Source organism: Mobula hypostoma, chromosome 3 (assembly GCF_963921235.1).
Source record: "Mobula hypostoma chromosome 3, sMobHyp1.1, whole genome shotgun sequence".
Lineage (NCBI taxonomy): Eukaryota > Metazoa > Chordata > Chondrichthyes > Myliobatiformes > Myliobatidae > Mobula > Mobula hypostoma.
This window is the reverse complement of record NC_086099.1, coordinates 28,480,752-28,502,778: the sequence shown is the minus strand read 5'-3', so window position 1 is coordinate 28,502,778 and position 22,027 is coordinate 28,480,752. Positions and strand designations below refer to the sequence as shown.

The following is a 22,027-nucleotide window of genomic DNA, read 5'->3' as shown; positions in this document are numbered from 1 at the left end:
GTAGGGCCAAGAACACTGCTGTCAGGAACTCCTGGAGCCATGATCGGCAGTGTCGAGTGGTCTCAAACAATCACAACCACCTTTCTTCCCATCGTGTATGACTTCACTTCCCACTAAGTGGTAAGTTCCCCTCTTGTTTCTAATTGGCGTCAACTTCACCTGGGATCCTCGATGTAAAATTTTCCTCGAGAGAAGGAACTTTAACCTCACATTGAATTTGACTCTGCCAAGTAATGGCTTCACCGTAACTTAAGCTGTGCAATAGTAAATTAATGCTGTATAAGTGTAGTGTGTCTCTACAAATATAAAATAGAATATTACACAGGGGATTCAAGCACAGTGGACCAAAACTTGTATGTAGCTTAAGGTGACAGACTTTGCTGTTTCCAGGTATGTTTTTGATTTTAGGCAAAGCCTCGTGAATGGGGCTAAATAGGGAAAAAAAAAATCAAAGCCATATTTTTCAAGTAATTATTGTTAACGAGTTAAAATAGGGGATGGTTCATTATTCAAAGACAACACAAAAATAGCAAGCGTATTAACAGTGTGGAATAACGTGGTCAATGAAATAATTTTTTAAAGCTGGTACAGCTCTATTTTTAAACATAGATCACACACAAATCTCTCAATATGTAAACTTGCTGCAAAGATTAATTAACTTAATTAATTGCCTTCAGTTAAAAGAACCAAAAATTTTCAACAGCACAGCAAAATTCCTTAAAAGGTTAAAGACAGAAATAGATATTCAAATGGAACAGTGTGCACAACAGATACAAGAAGCCATAATAAAACTGGAAATGTATTGCAACGTCACAATCATGAAAAGAAAACTTGGAAGTTATTTAGAGTTAGGTAAATCTCAAAGACATAATACAGTGCCTGATGTTTTTTTTTTAAAAAAATGCAATTATCAGCTAACAGGCAACTGAGATTAGGCTCAGTTATCAAGTTAAACTAAAACCAAGTGAAACTTTGATCCAAGCCCACTTTTACTTTTAAATGTTAAGTATTAAAACTAACATTAAGTAGGGGGATGTACCTGATGGAAGTAATGAGCTTCTTGATAGAATCAGACACAGTTCGGGAATGCCCAGCCAACACAGACCATTTTGGTGGATCTTTGGGGTTTACAGCGAGAGCGCGAGCGGTTTGAATAAGGCCAGTTGAACTATCTAGCATCGTCTTTGCAGCCACAACTATAGGTTCCATAGCATTACGACCCTGCACAAAAGACACCAAACATAGGCAAACAACTTTAAGTGAATGGTACAACTGATGCATTTTTTGGTACTTGATTAAAAAAAAAGAGCAGTTAATAGTTCAGCTGGAGATTTGGCACCCTCGTGTGGACAAGTACTGTAAGTTATTCATAATAACTTCAGGGCTGAGAAGTACTTTCCTTTGCTCAACTGCATTGAGACTGTGTAATGTTTTGGTCAAGTGTTGACCATACGCATGCAGTCACCCAGCCATGGCCATTACCTTTAGAGATCTACAGAAAAATGCCTTCCATTGTAAAATGCTGATTGCACAAATTCTAAATTTTACTTTCTTGCTATCGCATAATGTGCAGAACAAGAACATTTAGATCTGTCTGCTTCCAGTACCTCAAAACAAGTTTTTGAAATCTAAAATATTTATCCAGCTTTAGAGAAAAATACCAAATGTTGTTTAAAGTGATTGACCCATCAAAATCACCAGAGGAGCAAATTTCATTTTCATTCATGTTTCAGGGTCTGGATACTTTGCTGGCCTGACATTTATTATTCACCCCTCACTACCCTTGAACTTAGTGGCTTGTCAGGGCTAACCACACTGAATGTCTGGGTAGTCCTTTTCCTCCCTTGAAGGGCATTAAGGAATTAGAAATGTTCTTTAACTCTGTAGTCCTCTTTACTAATAGTTCAGTTCTGAATTCTAGATTATTAATCCCATTCAAATTCTGCAGCAAAAGTGCTGCATTACCCTGAGTATGATGTAATCCACAGCTACAAGTTATTCTGTGTCATTCCATTTCAAACCGCGGTGTCACCAGCAACCCATGATCAATTCTGACCTCCACTGATGTCTGCACACTCTTCCTGTGGCAGGCAGCTTAAGTTTCAACCAGGTGCTCTGGTTTCCTCCCGCCTTCTTAAGATGTTACTGCTATTAATGTGAATTTGTCATTGAAACACATCACTGTTGCAGGTGGGTGGGGAGGCACTGTTCAGAGGAACATGCTAGGGGAGAGTGGGGGGTCGGAGTGCCTTGCTCAAGGACACACACGCTGCCTCAGCCAAGGCTCGAACCCATGACCTTCAGATTGCTAATCCGACACCCTAACCACTTGGCCACATGCCACGCACATTTCATATAGATCAACAGATTCTCAGACTTCCAGAATCAAAGAACATGGAACTGGTGCAGGAAAGTGGTACCAAGGTAAAAGTTCAACCACAAGCCAAACGGCCCATCCCACTTCTGTTACATTTTCTCAGAAATGAATTAAATTGGCTTTTACTGTACCTCAGGACTAATTTGAGCTGGAATGCTCACAAACTCTGGGTTGGAAGCAAACGCCGTCAGGTTCTCAACTGCTTCTATCAGAGGAACTGTGGCAGCTCTGCATTTCTCTCTGTTCTCATCTGTAAATGCACCATCAAGGGCCTGTATAGTTTCAAAAGAGTAAAGCAGTTTTAATATTCTTAGGATTAACAATGAACTCAGCGGCCATTTTACAAGGTACAGGAGTGGAACCCTGGGTGGCTTTCTACTGCTGTAGACCATTCATTTCAAGGTTCGACATATTCTGCGTTCAGAGATGCTCTTCTGCACACTGATGTTGTAAGGCAGGGTTGTTTGGATTATTATCACCTTCCTGTCAGCGTGAATCAGTCTGGCCAATCTCCTCTGAACTCTCTCATTAACAAGGTGCTTTTGCCCACAGAACTGCCACTCTCTGGATGTTTTTGTTCCTCGCACTGTTCTCGGTAAACTCTAGAGATTACTGTGCATGAAAATCCTAGGAGATCGTCAGTTACTGAGAAACTCCAACCACCCCCAACAACAATCATTCCACGGTCAAAGTTACTTAAGTCACATTTCTTCCCCACTCTAATGTTTGGTCTGAAAAAAAAACTGAACCTTTTGACCGTATCTGCATGCTTTTATGTCTAGGGTTGCTGCCACATGATTGGCTGATTAGATATTTGCATTAAAGAGCAAGTACACAGGTGTATCTAATGAAGAGGCCACTGAATAATTGTTAATGCTACAAAAGATCAAACATTGACTCAGTATTGTGCAGTTTAGGCTGTCTATTTTTTTAAAAAAAATCAATATATACTTTTCTTCAATGTAACAAGCTCTAATGTATTTATCATCTGTGACTCAACTCCATGCAAGTTGTGACCTGAAATGCTGGTTTGTAAATGTGAATTTTCTAGCACACACCTTGATCGTCTTCACAAGATTGGCTGTGCTGTTTGCCACTTCTTTCGCGGACTGAACGAACTGTCTCTTTGCGACGGGGTTAGAGGTCTTGGAGGAGGCCAGGCGACAGGCATTGCACAGTGCAGAGGTGTGCTTTGCAACAATGGTGGCAGCAGACAGAACCTACACAGAGGAAGAAAAACAGTGAGGCAAAAGCTTCCACAATTTTTATGCACGCTCAAAAACCAGAACATTTTGAAAAGTCAAGAAATACAATCAAGAACCGGGAACCAAAAGTATTTTAGAATAGGGCTCATGACAAAAGAAACAAAAAAAATACTCGACAGAAAACTTATGCAGTGAGTGGTTCAAGTCTAGGTAATTGACCACTTCCTTACCCAGTGACTCTGTAAAAAGATAAATTCTCTGATATTGTAGCTGCAAGAACAAATCTTACCTGTGACTGGATACAGGCTGGGTCCACCAGGTTCTGACAAGCCATTTGGATAGCTTGGTTGGCACGGGCAAACTGAGCCGGGTCAACTAATCCCTGCTGGCCGGCATGACTGTTTGGATCTGATATTCCTACAAGGTAGGCTGCCTGAAAATCAGATTTGTTAAAATAGGTTTTAGTTATTTCAGGAGATGCATAACTTTTGTCCTCTTGCATGCTTTTGCCACAAGCATCGATCTTCTAATAATTGAAGTGGAGAATAAGAATTGCAAAATTTTCTTGTCCATTTTACAAAGCATGGAACTGAATGTCCCTAAATTTTACTTCCTTCACAAAAAGCATTAGAACAAGCATCAAAGAAGCCACATCACACAATACCCAGTCTTACAAAATTTAGTTGAGTGACAGGAAATAGAGGGACCTGGAAGCTAGGAACTAATTTAACTGATTATATTTATGCTTCTTAATGCATTAACTAATTTACCAAGAAATAAGGAATAATTACTCAGTCCATGTATTGAAGTCTGGAAAAACATGTTAGCTCTTCAAATGTACCTCTGGTATTCTTCATTCTGTTTATTTTTTCCTCTCTTCTGGTAATTCAGGCTTCATTAGGCTTCTGCACAAATTTTGTTCAGATAAATCTCGACACTCTTTCAGCCTTCACCATTCAGTCTCTCTCAATCTTGCCTTTCATTCCCTAGTTTCTGCAACCTACAAGTTCGATTTCTAACTTTTCCTAATTCTTGTGAAAGGTCTTCATTTTGAAGCTTTCATTCTACTTATTTTTCCTAATGACATTGTCTACTTTGAATATTTTCAGCATTTTTTGTTATTTCTTCAATGTACCATTAGCGTGGCTAAATAAACAACTGCAGAATATACCCAAACAACTATTATATCCAAACAAATACTTGAAAGATTGGAAATGTTTGTTGATTTATTTATTAGTAACAGGCCCTTCTGGCCCAACCGCTCAACTACAGCCATGTGACCAATTAAACTAACCTGCACATATTCAGAATATGGGAGGAAACCAGAGCACATGGAGGAAACCCATGTGGCTAGGGGGAGAACGTACAAACTCCTTACAGACAGCAGTGGGGATTGCACCCAGTTCACTGGCAGTGTAATAGCATTCCACTAAAAAGGAATTCAGGTGACTACAAACTGAAGGGACCAGGCAACAAGATTATGCCTTTTATCATTTCTCTGTATATTACTAGGTTCTCTTCTAAATGGCTTGATGCCAATTTGTGAACAATTATTTTTCATTTTAACTGTTATGTGTTAGAAGTTACGTAGATTATAGCACAAGGAGATAAAATTTGTGTGCAATATAAAATGGGTGACTTCACCAAGGTCAATCCCAATCTGGTAAAGGGTTGTGCTTGAAAAAATGTAATGGATTCCCTTAATGGTGTTTACAGATAGTTTAACCTCAAGTAACAGGAATGATTTGAAAGTTTATTGACTGTATTAGATTTGATTATACTTTTGGAAGATTGTGTGATTGAGTGAGAGTACCAGTAGATTGTACAGTAGTGAAAAATATTAAATATTTTATATATATATACACACATTTTTTATTTATATTTACACACACACACACATAAACAAACAACCACTGCACCAATGTTCTGGCACTGTATTTCTGGAAGTTAATAACCTTAAAATTCCTGAGTATAAATTAATCAGGATTATGCTGAGGAATCTGAGCAGAAATGTCAGCTATTGGCTCTTTGCCCACTGAAGGGCAAGCTAAAAGGGCACTTAATACTATTTTTTAAGCTGTTTGTGGAGTCAGTAATGAGTAGCTATCACATTAGTATAATTACAGACTGCAGGGAGCGCGTCAAGAGTAATTTACAGCGTCGTTGGAGTATGAAACTTATTGGAACAGACAGCTGAGAGAGAGGCCACAGCATTTTTCAGATAAAGAGGGATAAATGTTAGAATGACATAGCTTTAGTGAAGAAAATGCAAGATGGCTTAGTTAATTATGGATTGCTCTACCACAGAACAGTCTAACACAAAACAGATCAAATAACCATATTCAAATTTAGAATCCCATTTAGATGTAATATTGCATAAGCATTTCGGATTCAGCATCCTTACAAACCATTACCCAAGGTATTTGTGCATTTTTTTAAAAAAAAACATACATGGCTTTTGGATCTTTTCAGCACAGATGCAAACTGATGTACTGAAGAACTGTGTTTCTAAAACTGATGTTTACCTGGGCAGCTGCTTCTGTAAGTCCGCACAATGCCTTGGAACCACAGCTTACAGAATCACCAAAGGCTGGTAGATTACTATTCTTTGCGTTGTGAGAAATTCCTGCCATTGCCTCTCCAAGAACCTATGCAAAAATTAATGGGCAAAATGCTAAGTTGTCTGATTTTTGCACGCAAGGTTAAAGATAAAGCAATAGACCAAAGAGGAGCATTTTTCAGTTTTAACATCACAGCCACAGTTCTTAATGTCATTTTTAATTCAATCTTTTGTAGTGAAACTGTTTATCAATTATTCCTCAAATTCTTTACACAATACTGCTAAAATAAAATGATGTTCTCTCAGTGTCAAAGTGCCAGTCAGACCTTGGAGAAGTTTTCTAGTTTAGGCAGTGGATCTTTGAAAAACTGTTTAAGATTCAGAGGGAACACACTAATGACTCACTAGAAAGGTGCTTGGAATGAGCTACGTCTGGTTGCTTTCCTTGGACAAGATACCTTTCAACTGACATGATAGACTACTTGCTCGTTCCATGATGCATTCTGAAGAGATGCCAAGGTTTGGGTGTTCAGGTCGACATTCTTCAAATATGAACAGCATAACAGAACAAAGCAGTCAAATTGGTCAGAGTTCCACAGCACCAAAAACAGTCCACCATGTACCTATCTGTACACATGCAATTTACCAGCACTTAATACGTAGCTGCTGTGGCTTGGGGAGTCAGGTGACATCCAGATGCTTCTCAAATGTTGAAAGAGCACCTTCCACTCATAATTAATGCTCCTCATAATATTGGTCAATGACTTGATATAATGCCAAATGTGTTCATGTAACTATAAAGTAACTATTAATGATCAGAAGTTAATTAGTTGGTACAAAGCTGTTAGGAATCCCAAAAGGCATGAAAGGTGCTTTGTAATAAAAGTTTTTTTTTGGGGGGGGGGAGTTCATTTCATTACATGGGGTGAAATATGTCACAAATCGTCAAGACAATTTAGAACAAATGACTTTAAACTCAAGTTAAAATTAAACCTATCTGTGGCATGCTCTGCCTCAGAAGGCAGTGGAGGCCAATTCTCTGGATGCTTTCAAGAAAGAGTTAAATAGAGCTCTTAATGATAGCAGAGTCAAGGGATACGGGGAGAAGGTAGGAATGAGGTACTGATTGTGGATGATCAGCCATGCTCACAGTGAATGGCGGTGTTGGCTCGAAGGGCCGAATGGCCTACTCCTGCACCTATTGTCTATTCAGTTATAATATCAATCTCAAAGCCTGCAAGACTGAAAGCAACACTCTGTAAACTAGAAAGGAATGATTGAAAGATTCCCTCTCTTCAGTTTACCTTAAAAAAACAAAGGAAAGGGAAATTTGGATTAAAGAGAAGCTGCTATATTTAATAAAATGACAGAGTAGGCTGCAATAATAGTTTTTAGCCATTCTTATGCATCTATTCTAACTGTGTAGTGCCTAACATAAATCAAATGAACTGAACTTTTATATTAAGATTTAACTCTTGAAACTAAAGTGTGTTTCCAAAAGGAATTCACCAGTTAAAGCAGGTGTTCCCAACATTTTTTATGCTATTGACCAATACCATTAAGTAAGAGTCTGTGGACCCCAGGTTGGGAACCCTTGAGTTAAGGGGTGAATTGCACAGCAAACCATACTTAATAATAATGACACCTTAAGAATCATTGGCCATCAACCTTTAAACAAAGACAGTAATTCAAACACAAAGAATTCCAGGCTGAAATGGCCAGTAGTTAATGACTATTTTTCATGGAACAACTAAAAACACAAAATATTCATTTTAGTACCTTGGAATTTTCCATCACACTGTCAATGCAATCAAAGTAAGACAAGTCATTGACAGCTTCAGTGGGGTTGTCAAGCATTCCTTGGACAGTCTGCAAAAGAAAAACAGTTGGCATTTAATCATTCATAAGATGAGTACAGTAACAGTATGATAAAATGTGGTGCACAATGAAACATGAAATATGTCAGTTTAGCCTGCCCACGTTCATTGTCATCAGCTTGCTTAATGCCACAAGCTCTATTGCTGTCCTCACCGTGCTAGCTCTGCACACCCACTGCTGAGCCCTCCAGATCCTTATGCTTGTGACCAGGATCAAGAATGCTACATGATTTGAGTGATTATCAAATTTTGTTCGGGGCATTCTTCCTTGTTAGAAGGAAGCTCGGGTATCAAGCACTGTACTTTCAAAAGGACCATAAGAAAGAAACAGGAGATCATTAACAAGGTAGGTCTGCAATGCAGCAACAGGGAGACCCAATAAACCTTTGTTAAAATCCATAAATCTATAGAATTGTAGATGGCAATTTACTGATAATTTGCTATCCAGCCATTCAGAGTTCTTTCCATTGCTCTGCAGGTGATGTTTACCGCGAATGCTTGAAATTCAATGGGGCCCCAGTTCCTGTCTTTCCTTTAAACTCATTAGCAATCTGGTTCCTGCACTCCCTTTCAACTCAGAAACTCATCTCCTACCCACCTTTTAAGCATACCAGGTTACATAGAATGGTGCAGCACAGTACAAGTCATCTGGCCACGATATTGCGCCAACCCTTAAACTTACTCCAAGGTCAATCTAACCTTTCCATCCCACATAACCCTCTATTTTTTCATCCATATGCCTATCCTAAGTCTCTTAAATGTCCCAAATGTATCTCTTCTACCACCACCCCCGTCAGTGCAATCCATTCACTTATCAGTGTAAAAAGAAACCTACCTCTGATGTCTCCCCTATACTTTCCTTCAAACGTCTCCAAAACACGTCCTCTATTGCTGCCACAGGAAAGGACGCAGGCTGTCCACTGCACCTATACCTCTTATAACTTATACACTTTGCTGATTATTACAGCAACTTCAGGATGAGGGTCTCTTCAGGAGCAATTACATCAGCCTGGCACAAGGTGGAGATCGGCATCATCACAGGGTGCACTATCTCAGTGACACTGTTCTCCCTAGCCACGAACATGCTCACTAAGTCTGCTGAACCAGAGTGCAGAGGGCCCAGAATGAAATCCGCTCAACGGCAACCACCTATCAGGGCATTCATGGATGACCTCACAGTCACCACAGAATCAGTCCCAGGCTGCCGGTGGATTCTGCAAGGGCTCGAAAAGCTGGTGGAGTGGGCCCGGATGCGTTTCAAACCTGCCAAATCAAGATCGATGGTGCTGAGGAAAGGGAAGGTGGAGAACAAGTTCTGCTTCAGCATTGCAGGCACAACCATCACAGAAAAGCCAGTCAAGAGCTTAGGCAAAGTTTCTGACAGCTCTTTAAGGGACACAACATCCACTCAGGCAACCTGCACCGAGTTGGATGGCTGGCTGAAATCTGTGGACAAGTCTGGCCTACCTGGGAAGTTTAAAGCCTGGGTGTATCAGCATGGCATTCTTCCCAGAATCCTGTGGCCCCTCCTCATCTATGCAGTTCCAATCTCGACAGTCGAAACCTTAAAGAGGAGGGTTAGCAACCACCTCAGGAGATGGCTGGGGCTGCCAAAGAGCCTAAGCAGCATCGCACTCTATGGACACCACAACAAACTGCAACTGCCCTTCAAATCCTTGGAGGAAGAATTCAAGGTAACAAGAGCCAGAGAAGTGCTACAGTATAGGGACTCAAGTGACCCGCAGGTGGCTAGAGCAGGGATCCAAGTAAGTACTGGCAGGAAGTGGAGGGCAGAGGAAGCTGTTCAGGAAGCAGAGGCGAGGCTGCATCACAGGAGGCTGGTGGGAGTGGTCACACGAGGCCGAGCTGGGCTAGGATCCTTTCCAACTCCCCAAATGGACACCAGAGGGAAGGAAAGGCGTTGTCTAGTTCAGGAGGAGGTGAGGGCAGTAGTGGAGGAGATGAGAGCCTGCAAGGCGGTGGGAATGAAGCAACAGGGAGCTTGAACAAGATGGGAGAATGCAGTTGGGAGGAAAGTGACCTGGGATGAGCTTTGGAAAGCCGAACCACACCGCATCCATTTTCTCATCCAGGCAGTGTACGATGTGCTTCCAAGCCCATCAAACCTGCACACATGGGGCAAGGCAGAGTCACCTGCGTGCCCACTGTGCTCCAAGCGAGGAACCCTGGAGCACATCCTCAGCGGCTGCACAAGGGCACTTGATGAGGGACGGTACAGGTGGAGGTATGATCAGGTCCTGAAGACCATCGCTGAAGCCATCAGCGCAGGAGTTGAGTGGGCGAAGCGGTCCCAACCCTCCAAGCAGACCATTGCCTTTGTCAGAGCTGGGGAGCAGCCAATACCCGCCAAAAGAACATCTGCAGGCATTCTGACCTCTGCAAGGGACTGGCAGCTGTTGGTGGACCTCGAAGGGCAGCTGAAGTTCCCCAACCATATCGCAGCCACCGCCCTGCAATCAGACATTGTCCTAGTGTCTGAGTCGACTAAGCAAGTGGTGCTGCTGGAGCCGACAGTCCCATGGGAAGATAGCTTGGAAGAGGCCTTTGAAAGGAAGCTCTCCAAGTACGCAGGACTGGTCAGCAACTGTCAGCATGCTGGATGGAGAGTGAGGTCTCTCCCAGTGGAGGTTGGTTGTAGGGGATTCATAGCCCGTTCCTTAGTTAGAGCCTTCAGCATTCTGGGCATCGAGGGAGAGAGGAAGAGGAGAGCCATCTGCAGTATCACCGATGGGGCAGAGAGGGCCTCAAGACGGCTGTGGCTCAAAAGAGGGGAGCCATGGAGTCATAAGTAGCTAGCCATCTGGACACAAGCTGGGGTCTGATCAGCCCCGGTTGGGTCACCTGGAGGAGACTGTATGATGTTGAAAGACCCAAAACACCCAATGGTTCCAGGAACATCACTGAAGATGTGTCCAGAAGCATCAATAGATATATGTACACAGTATCAAGTTGTCTCTCATCCTCTTTCACTCTGACAGTAAAGCTCTAACTTGCTCAACTATTTTCTCATAAGACATGCTCTCTAATTCAGGTCGCATCCTAGTAAATCACCTCTGCACTGAACTTGAAGAATTTTGCAGTGGCTTGAGATATTTGCTGCGGCTACCTCAGCTCTCTGATGCAGAGCAAGAGGTCAGTGCTGGCTCTGTGGTGTGAGTCTTCAAGTACCCCCTCCCTAAATTGACTACGAGCTGTGATGGTACACTGACAGCACCGGTGAATTTCATCATCATTGTCTGTCTTTGCTCAGTGATGGCTCCAGCGACATGGGAAATGGCCCCCTTTATTCACAGTCTTGCTGTTTCTGTGGTGAGGGCAACATGGGGCAGCAGTGACTGTTTAGTTGATTACATTCCTCAGTGCAGGTCAGTGTGTCAGTATACTTCACTGGAAGTGCTGACAGTGGCTTGGACATCAGCTGCTGCACACGCACAGAAGGAAGTGCTATTTTGCCGACAACAGCTCAACGGCCAAGGTTTAGGTAACATTGATTTTCATCTGTAGTTGCCATGTGAAGATTAGCTCCACTGACATGGGAGATTTGTTGGAGGCAAGAAATACTGAGCACAGTCTTGTAGCAGTAACACAGCCTTGTTTGACATCTGTCTTCACTGAGAATGGCTTGTTGAGGACCTCGGATTAATATCACAGCTTGCATGCAATAATGGAGCAGACTAATTTCAGTGGGTAGCTGACCCGAGGAGAGTGTTTAACAGCCTTCCCTGACTGGGCTTGAAAACAGCAGCAAGTGCTGCGCTTTGTCATCGATTATACTGTCTAAAACGCAACAGTTGCAGTGTCTGACCGGGTTCTTTCTTTCATAAATTTCTTTTAAAACTGCACTCAAAAAGAACACTTCTCTTCTCGGAACCTGCCATCACTCCCCTCTGGTACCCCTCCTCCTCCCCTTTCTTCAATGGCCCACTGTCCTTTTCTATCAGATTCCTTCCTTAGCCCCTTACCTCTTCCACCGATTAGCTCCCAGTCTCTTACCTCATGCAACCAACTTCCCCCTCACGCGGTCTCACCAATCACCTGCCAGTTGTACTCCTTCCCCCCCCCATTCCATTCCAGCCCTGATGAAGATCCATGACCCAAAACATTCACCGTTTATTCTCCTCCATAGATGCTGCCTGACCTGCTGAGTTCCTCCAGCACTTTGCGTGCGTTATTCAAGATTTCCAGCATCTGCAGAATCTTGTGTTTATAATTCTATTTCTGATGTTTACACTCTACAATTGTAAATGTAACTGTTTCTCTGCGTCAGATTCATCTATCTGTTCAAAATATTTAATTCCTAAATTGGATTGCAGGATGCCAGCACCATTTACCACCTTACTTAACAAGCTATGAGGATCCTCCTACAAACACATGGTGTACAGTAAAGAGAAGACATGCCAATGGCCAGAAGTAGATCGTGAAAAAAATATCATGACACATACAAAAATTATAACTGTCACTTGCTTGGTATGTCATGCTTCATAATAAACCAAGTTATGCTGACATTGTACCTTTAGAAACAAAATCCGCCAAGGAAATTTGGAAGCTCAAATAAAAACAATGATAAGTGAATCACTTACCTCAAGTTCACGGAGAGCGTTATCACATTCCTTCTGCCCAGGAGCCTGCTGTGTACACATGGTAATCAACTGATTAATGCTGTCTGTCACAGCTCTGCAGCAGAGAAAAACACATCAAACAAAACATTACTTGCCACAGACGTACTAATTTGAGTATGGAATTCATAATAAGGTCTTACATTCAGTTCCAAACTGTTGCTATTTGCAAAATGATGGCTGAGTAGTTAGGCCTGAATTTAATTTAGCTGACAAATTGGTTCAAACCATTTCAAACTACATTAATGATAATCTGCCTATGGTTTGAAGTAAATTCACTATTCCCAACATCATCAGACCAGTACTGTTATCAATTTTTGATGACACAATGCACCTCAATACACTTCTGCTGGAGTGAGGGCAACCTACAACAAGAGTGGGAGGGAAACTATTCAAATGGTGTCACCTGCAGTCCAGAATCAAGATTGGTCAAACCTCAGGCATGTAAACGACACTTTTATAAATCACTGATATTGTTTCAGTGAAATTTACAGAGAAGTGGGTCATATTCTCTAAACAAAAAATGTCCTGCACTAACCTGCTCCTGCAGTACGTTACTACCCACAGACAATAAAAGTTTACAGTAATTCCCTGGAAAATATGAACCACTTTGCCTAATTTAGAAGCCACCTGTCAGCAAAGGAATTCATTAATGAATTAGCCGTTAGCTTTTCAAAAAAAAATTGTCACACGTGCATCGAAACATACAGTGAAATCTGATTTCGTTTGCATCAACGACCAATTCATCTGAGGATCTTCAAGTGTCAATAGACAATAGGTGCAGGAGTAGGCCATTCAGCCCTTCGAGCCAGCACCACCATTCACTGTGATCATGGCTGATCGTCCACAATCAGTACCTTTTTCCTCCATTCTCCCCATATCCCTTCACTCCGCTATCTTTAACAGCTCTATCTAACTCTTTTTTGAAAGAATCCAGAGAATTGGCCTCCACTGCCTTCTGAGGCAGAGCATTCCACAGAACCACAACCCTCTGTGTGAAAAAGTTTTTCCTCGACTCCATTCTAAATTGTCTACCCCTTATTCTTAAACTGTGACCTCTGGTTCTTGACTCCCCCAACATCGGGAGATGTTAGAGATGTTGGAGATGTCACCACGCTTCTGGCGCCAACATAGCCTGCCCACAACTTACTAACCCTAACCTGTATGTCTTTGGAATGTGGGAGGAAACCAGAGCACTTGGGGTAAACCAACATGGCCACAGGGAGAACGTACAAACTTTGTTTCTCTCCGAGACCCTTCATAAGGATCTTGGCCCAAAATGTCGACTGTATTCCATTCTATAAATGCTGCCTAACCCGCTGAGATCCTACAGCATTTTGTGTATGTTACTCTGGAATTCCAGCATCTGCAGAATCTCTTGTGTTACAAATTAGTGTCACCTTTAATAGCCTCTTGTTGTGTGGGATATTAAAAATGTCCTGAAAGGAACAGCCATTTTACCTTCCACACCATTCCCTATTTTAAAACAGCTTACTGGAAAACAAATGCTGTTCAAGCTACCCTGCATTTTCAGCAGCTTTTGCCTTTATTCCAACTTCTGCAATTTGAGTTTTGTTTGTTTTGCAATGTTCCATTTTAGCTTCCTCAGTCGCTGTGCAGAGTTAGTGCAATGTGCCAAGGGAAAGCACTGGATTGCAGAAGCTAGTCGGTTTAAGGAAGGGAAACAAGCTTCCCCCATTTACCGTGCAGCTGCAGCAAGTTGGTTCTTGATGTTGGGAGCTGTTGGATCGGCAGAGAGTGCTTTGGCTGCCAGGAGGAGCTTGCTGGACGACATTGAGATGCTCTTCAGGTTTCCAATGACCTGAGCCTGGTCTTCTTTATCCTGCAGAATTACGAAGAATGAAAAACCTGAAGTTTAATTCTCGTACATCTGAAGGAAGACATTCAAAATATAGATCAAAGTAAATCAGAACTATTTCTAGCATTAATAATGTTGCCTTCTTTGCGATCTTCTCAGACATTTGACGCTTGGTTAATAGAAGGTCCCAGAGACACAGGTCACCTTCCCAGTAGTTTGCCAAGTTTTGCAAATATAATGGCCAGAAAGAGGGTCCCAAGCACCTCATTGCAGCAGCTTGGCTGCAGATACAAAGCAAAGTGTAAACACCTCTGTAATGAGTTAGTGCAGGGGTCTGTACCGAGGGTGTGGGACAGAGGAGTGGGCTGTACTGGGGCTGTGGGGCGGTGCAGGGGGCTGTACTGGGGGTGGGGGGCGGTGCAGGGGGCTGTACCGGGGGTGTCGGGCGGTGCAGGGGGCTGTACAGGGGGTGTGGGACGGTGCAGGGGGCTGTACTGGGGTGTGGATCAGTGTAGGGGGCTGTGGGACGGTGCAGGGGGCTGTACCAGGGGTGTCGGGCGGTGCAGGGGGCTGTACCGGGGGTGGGGGGCGGTGCGGCGGCTGTACCGGGGGTGGGGGGCGGTGCGGGGGCTGTACAGGGGGTGTGGGACGGTGCAGGGGGCTGTACTGGGGTGTGGATCAGTGTAGGGGGCTGTGGGACGGTGCAGGGGGCTGTACTGGGGCTGTGGGGCGGTGCAGGGGGCTGTACCGGGGGTGTCGGGCAGTGCATGGGGCTGTACCGGGGGTGTGGGGCGGTGCGGGGGGCTGTACCGGGGGTGTCGGGCTGTGCAGGGGGCTGTACCGGGGGTGTCGGGCGGTGCAGGGGGCTGTACCGGGGGTGTGGGGCGGTGCAGGGGGCTGTACAGGGGCTGTGGGACGGTGCAGGGGGCTGTACAGGGGCTGTGGGACGGTGCAGGGGGCTGTGGGACGGTGCAGGGGGCTGTACTGGGGTGTGGATCAGTGTAGGGGGCTGTGGGACGGTGCAGGGGGCTGTACCGGGGGTGTGGGACGGTGCAGGGGGCTGTACCGGGGGTGTGGGACGGTGCAGGGGGCTGTACCGGGGGTGTGGGACGGTGCAGGGGGCTGTACCGGAGGTGTGGGACGATGCAGGGGGCTGTACTGGGTGTGTGGGACGGTGCAGGGGGCTATACCGGGGGTGTGGGGCGGTGCAGGGGGCTGTACCGGGGGTGTGGAGTGGATGGTAATTTTAGGGATGGGTGGGGAAAAGGGCATCATGACTGAATGCACCTCTGTGCTTCTTCCACTGATATGGTCAAATAGCTCATTAGATTGGAGCCCAAATCTGGGTCTTCTCAGTTAAAATCCGTGGGGCTTAATTATAAACTGAAGATGAAGTAAAAACTTCATCAGAAAGTCAGATCCAGTAATTCCAAAAATCATACTAGAATGCAGAGTATATATACATTTGACTCTGTAAAGTCTAAGCAAACCAATTAGCAAAGGAAGATAACTTTATGATTACTAAACCATGAATGGGGCATTAGAAGTACTTTTATACGACAGGAATTTAAATCACAAAAGAATCAAATAAAAGCTGTACGTGTATTTGAAAACAAAACACAAGCATTAAGAGGTACACGTTAGAATAGTTAGCATTAGTTAAAAACCAAAGTAGAACAGCAAACAGTCCTGCTGTATTCCAAGATGTATCTTAATTTGTGAGACCTGAAATCCTAAAGATATACGCCTGTCTTCAGACGAGCCCAGGTTTGGAATCTGAACGTCAAAAGTGAAATGCAGCAAAGCAGCGGGGAACCACTGTACTTGATCACTATCCGTTCTATCGCAACCAATGCCCCTCTTACTGGAAACTCTGCACGACTGAACGGAAGAGCCTACAATTTCATTTGTGAGACAAGTGACACACCTGCCCCCTACACCTCCTTCCAGGTGAGGTGACACGTCACCTGCGAGTCAGTTGGGGTCATCTACTGTATCCGGTGCTCCTGGTGCAGCCACCCGTATATCGGTGAGACCTGACGTAGATTAGGAGACCGCTTTGCTGAGCACCTACGTTCTGTCTGCCAGAAAAAGCGGGATCGCCCAGTGACCACCCATTTTAATTCTACTTCCCATTCCCACTCGCCAGTCCAGGCCCTCCTCTACTGCCGCGATGAGGCCACACTCACGTTGGAGGAGCAACACCTTATACTCTGTCTGGGTAGCATCCAATCTGATGGCATGAACATTGATTTTTTGAAATTTTGCTAATTGCCCCCACCCCCCGCCATTCTTATTTCCCTCTCACCTTGTCCCCTTACCTGCCTCTGGTGCTCCCCCACCACAACTTTCTCCCGTGGCCTTCTGTCCCCTCCTATCAGATTCCCCCTTCTTCATCTCTTTATCTCTTTCACCAATCAACTTCCCAGATCTTTATTTCACCCCTCCCCCTCTCCTGGTTTCACCTATCACCTTTGACCTTGTACTTCTTCCTCCCCTCCCCTGACCTCCTTAATCTGACTTCATCTTTTTTCCCCCCCAGTACCAATGAAGGGTCTTCGCCCAAAATATCAACTGTTTACTCTTTTCCACAGACGCTGCCTAGCCTGCCGAGTTCCTCCAGCATTTTGTGCATGCTGCTTAGATTTCCAGTATCTGCAGATTTTCTCGTCTGCAATTTCACTGCTGCAGATGTTGGCATCTGACCACATCACACTGCAGTAGTGTCGGATAATCAGGCTTCTGTTACACAACAATCGCTCCATTTATACAAATTTGCTGTTGCTGCAGCTCTTATTCATTGTCTTTGTTAATCATCTCCAGACTTGATTGCTCCAACACTTCTGGTCAAGTTCCCACTTTCTACCTGACAATACTGAGAAGGAATGCAAATACCTGCCAAACAGAACCGAACGTGCATCATGAAACATCTCACCCTGGCCAGAAATCCCTCGGAGGTCCACCCCTTTATTCATCAATTTCCTTGCTAAAATTCTCTGAAACATAAGTTCACCTTTAGCTTAAGCCTCTTTGCTATCCCAATGATTTCATCACTCCATCATTCACTACTGTGACCTACATTCAACAGCCAACACCTTAAACTTGCAATTCTCTCCCCAAAAACCCTTAGCACAGAACATAGAAACAACAGAGCACAGTACGGGCCTTTTGGCCCACGATATTACGCCGGCCTCTGTAAACCTACTCCAGAATCAATCCGACACAGCCTTCCACTTTTCATATAGCCATATGCCTATCTAAGTGTCTTAAATATCTCTATTTAAACCTCTATCACCAAACCTAGTCATGTGTTCCAGGTACTCACCAATTTTATTGCGTTTTTAAAAATCCTACCTTTGACATCTCCCCTAAATTTTCCTCCACTCACCTTAACCTCACGCACTCTGATATTGGTCACTGCCACCTGGCAAAACAGGTGCTGGCTGTCCACTCTGTCTAAACCTCTCATAATTTCAAACATCTCTATCAAGTTGCCTTTCTTTCTTCTTCACTCCAGAGAAAAGCCCCAGCTCACTCAACCTTTCCTCATAAGATAAGCCACATTATTCCAAACAGCAACCTGGAAAATCTACTCTGCACCGTTTAATGTTTCCACATCTTTCCACATAAGGCAAACAGAAGTGGAACACAATACTCCATTTTATAGAGCTGCAACCTTGCGCTCTTGAACTCCATCACCAGCTAATGAAGGCCATCACACCATAAACCTTCTTAACCACCCTATCAACATGTGAGCTACTTTGAGGGATCTACGTGCTTGGACCCCAAGATTTCTTTGTTCCTCCACCATGCTAAGAATCCTGCCATTATAACTTTGTACTCCACCTTCAAACTTTGCCTTCCAAAGTTTATCACTTCATGCTTTTTAAAACTGAATTCCTCCTGCCACTTCTCTGCCCAACTCAGCATCTTGCATATATCCTGTTGTAAATTAGGACCACTCTCCACAACACCTCCAATCTTCGCGTCATCTACAAACTTACTAAACCACCTTTCCACTTCCTCATTAAAATTAGCAAATCAAATTTTGTTACCTCACTAAATTACAACAGTAAATAAAATGGCAAGAAAATGTTGTAGTCCTTACTGTCAAATTCAATGAAACATCTTATAAATTATTTAATGTATCAAAGTCTAATTTATCAGGGTTTTGATATACGAGATGCCTTTGAATGCTCAAATCTGCCAGACTCCAAACTTGCTTTTCCCTCTTTATTTTATCTTCTTACCTTGGACTGTCCAGCCATTTCAACACCAGCCTGGAGGAGTTCGTTGAAGTCTTTGCCAAATTTACCAGATGCCTTTGCCAGATCTTGCGTATTTCCACGGGATGCCTGCACCAATTCGTTGGCTGACTGATTCAAACCAACTGCTGCCTCGTTCAGCTGGCCTTGAACCTCTTGAAAGTTCTTGGAGCTTGGTGGAAACTGAAACAAACAAGTAAACAAGATTCGAAAACAGCCAATTTGACTGTTGGTCGAAAAAGGAGCAAGACAGACTGTAGGGAACTAAAAGCCAGTTCATTTAACTTTTATTGCTGGCAAAGTGATAGAGTTGATACTCAATGAAATAACTAATGATTTAGGCAAGTTGAATAACATCAAAACTGGTCAACATGGAATTCTTTGAGGGTATGGCAGGGGGTGTTGATAAAGGAGAACCTGTCGATGTAATGTATTTAGATTTCTAAAGAGCATTTGACAAAATGCATCACAAGAGTTTGGCGCCTCAACTAGGAGCCCAGGGGATTGGAGGAAATGTGGGAGCATGGATTGAAGGCTGGCTGGCACATGGAAAACAAAGGGCTTGAAATAAATGGGTCTTTTTCAGGCTGAAGGGATGTAACAAGTGAAGCACCCCAGGGGTCAGTCCATGGCCCTTGAATGTTTACCGTTTACATTAATGAATGGCCTGAAGGAAGGAACAAGATGGAAGATTTCTAAGTTGGCCAGTAATACGAACATACATGGAAGGGCACATTGTGAGGAGGGTGTTGTGAATTTGCAATTGAGATACAAATAGATTGGCCAAAAAAAAACTGGCAAATGAATCTTGACATGGAGGAGCTTGAGATGATGTACTTTGATTAGAGTGATCAAAAAAAGATTATCCCCCATCTTCACCACTCTTTTTGGACAGTCTTTAAAACATAATATTTTGACTGACGTATTGAATATCGCTGCTAGTATTTCATTGGCAGTGTGTCAAAATTTTATTTTACAACACCCTCATGAGGTGCATTGGGACATTTCACCTAAATAATGATGATAAATAACATCTGATTCACTTTTGTGTATGCAGACCTCAATTTTTTAAGTTAATCGATCAACTTACAAATAGACCTTAAAATGTCAATATCGTTTTACTAAGTTCCAATTAATAATTTATATACGTGACTGTATTTTAAGTCTCTATTTTTATCTAACTTGGCATTATTATGTTAAATTATAGTTCACGTCAGTTGCTTACTGAGTTTGCAAGAAGCTTTTTGCTAGCCTCTCCAACGGTTCTCAAAGCTGCATCGACATCTCTTTGGCCCGGCAAACAGTTCACACATCTGTTTAGAGCATTTGATACAGCCTTTGCCACCTGTGAAAAGGAAAACGGATGGGCTATAACCAAATATAAACCATGCTGAATGATTATACTTAAATACTTTAAGTGTGAAGCCTAATATTTGTTTTGGATTGATCATTGCTAGCTGGAGTTGTGATGAAGTTCTAAAGAATGCTCATGAATTACATAAAGTTCAAATTAGGCTAGCTTCAAACACATACCATTTAAGGCAGAAGCTTGCGCCAAGTCATGTTGTCTGAAATGATTCACCCTCCAATCTTACTTCTTTCCTCATAGAAAAACAATGTCTAAGGAATCAATCATGCTAAAGATTACATGATAGTGGAAGCAGCAACATACCAAAACCTGCCTTTACATACTCAAGTTAAAGCTTCTGTTAAAATCGCTGAACCATACAGAGATCAAAATTATGCCTGATTCCAGTGAAAGTATACTTGCCACCATTTTACACTTTTTGTGTTTCTTGTTTTCTGGCTGTCGCAAGGAGACGCGTCTCAGGGTTGTATAATGTATACATACTTTGATAATAAATGTACTTTGAATTTTGAAACTAAGGACAAAATCAGAAGTACAAATTGACTTTGATGTGAATTCCTTTTCAGAATTCATCTGATGCCTCACTTTGGTTCAATATCCTATCCTCACAGCACAGTTAATGTAAGAACAGTGAGGGCCACATATAGTCAAGTAAGAGCAGACGTACTGATGCTCTACCTCGGTTTTTGCTCTTGGGATCTTGGTAAGGTGTGGGAGGCCATTTTACCCCTTAGATCCATGCTAGCTTCCAGAAGAGCTACCAGCACAAGTGGTGTATGCAAGCTCCATTTCAATGTTTCAGAAAAGTTTGGATATATTTATGGATGGTAGGGGTATGGAGGGCTATGGTCTGGATGCAGGTCAATGGGAGTAGGCAATTTAAATGGGTTGGCAGGTAGATGGGCTGAAGGGCCTGCATCTTTCTGCACTTTTCTATGATTCTAAGAGCTGGTCCAAATCCCCATCTCCTGACATCCCTGTAGCCCTGCTACAATGAGTGAGGATCTTATAGGAACATAAAATTATGAAAGGGATAAATGATAGAGGCAGGAAAGTTGTTTCCACTGGTAAATGAGACTAGAACTTGAGGACATAGCTTCAAGATTAGGGGAACAGGTTTAGGATGGAGGTGAGGAGAAACTGCTATTCTCTAGAGTGTAGTGAATCTGTGGAATTATATGCCAAGGGAAGCAATGGAGGCTACCTCATTAAATACATTTAAGACACAGATAGAAAAGGCAGGCAGGTGGAGTCGAGCCCATGGCCAGATCAGCCATGGATGGCAGAGAAGGCCTGGCCTGTCAGATGGTCTACTCCTGCTCCTATTTCTTATGTTCTTAACTCCCTACTCGCATTTTTAAAAGCTGCTAATGTACACAAGGAATATTTTACAACATTCATTGACCCAGCATAACGCTTGGGTGAGGAAAGAAACGAGAGCTACTGCACCCCTCCACAGATGCTGCCTGACCTGCTGAGTTCCTCCAGCACTCTGTGTTGCTCTGGATTCCCATCATCTGCAGAATCTCGTGTTTATGGAGAGCTACAGTTGAAAATGCAAACAGCCACAGAGGGGGAAAAAAAGATCTTGTGAACTCCAAAAGACAGCCCCCAGGGTCAGAAATCAACTCTGGCTCAGTGAGTGAGGCGTGAAGAAGAAACAGTATGGGTCATAAGCACCATGCAGTGGACACTTCTGTAAATGTGCCACGGTAGTGGGGAAGGGAGGGAAACACCAGGACCATCTCTATTCTGCCAAGCTCAGTTCTTGGTTTCATTACAAAGAAAAGACAGGTGGTCCAACTTTAGAATTACTTATTTAATACAATGCCATAGGTACAGTCTAAAGGGAAAAAGTGCCCAATTTATAGGGAGCGGTCTATAACTTTTTGTTGAGTGCTTCTAACATCAAAATAGC

The 22,027-nt window shown here is 43.2% G+C and overlaps 1 protein-coding gene across 2 annotated transcripts in view; it reads right to left on the bottom strand.

The window, feature by feature from the left end:
* The window catches only part of LOC134343903 (talin-1), a 250,781-nt gene that overhangs the window by 38,517 nt on the left and 190,237 nt on the right, over window positions 1–22,027 (bottom strand). For both annotated transcript variants that reach the window (XM_063042807.1, XM_063042809.1), the window contains exons 29-38: window positions 19,966–20,085; window positions 18,726–18,923; window positions 14,360–14,499; window positions 12,621–12,714; window positions 7,922–8,011; window positions 6,108–6,230; window positions 3,872–4,015; window positions 3,436–3,597; window positions 2,509–2,649; window positions 1,040–1,221 (exon numbers count right to left, since the gene is read on the bottom strand). In XM_063042807.1, coding sequence (XP_062898877.1) covers window positions 1,040–1,221; window positions 2,509–2,649; window positions 3,436–3,597; window positions 3,872–4,015; window positions 6,108–6,230; window positions 7,922–8,011; window positions 12,621–12,714; window positions 14,360–14,499; window positions 18,726–18,923; window positions 19,966–20,085 — 1,394 coding nt within the window. The remainder of the gene's footprint in view (window positions 1–1,039; window positions 1,222–2,508; window positions 2,650–3,435; window positions 3,598–3,871; window positions 4,016–6,107; window positions 6,231–7,921; window positions 8,012–12,620; window positions 12,715–14,359; window positions 14,500–18,725; window positions 18,924–19,965; window positions 20,086–22,027) is intronic.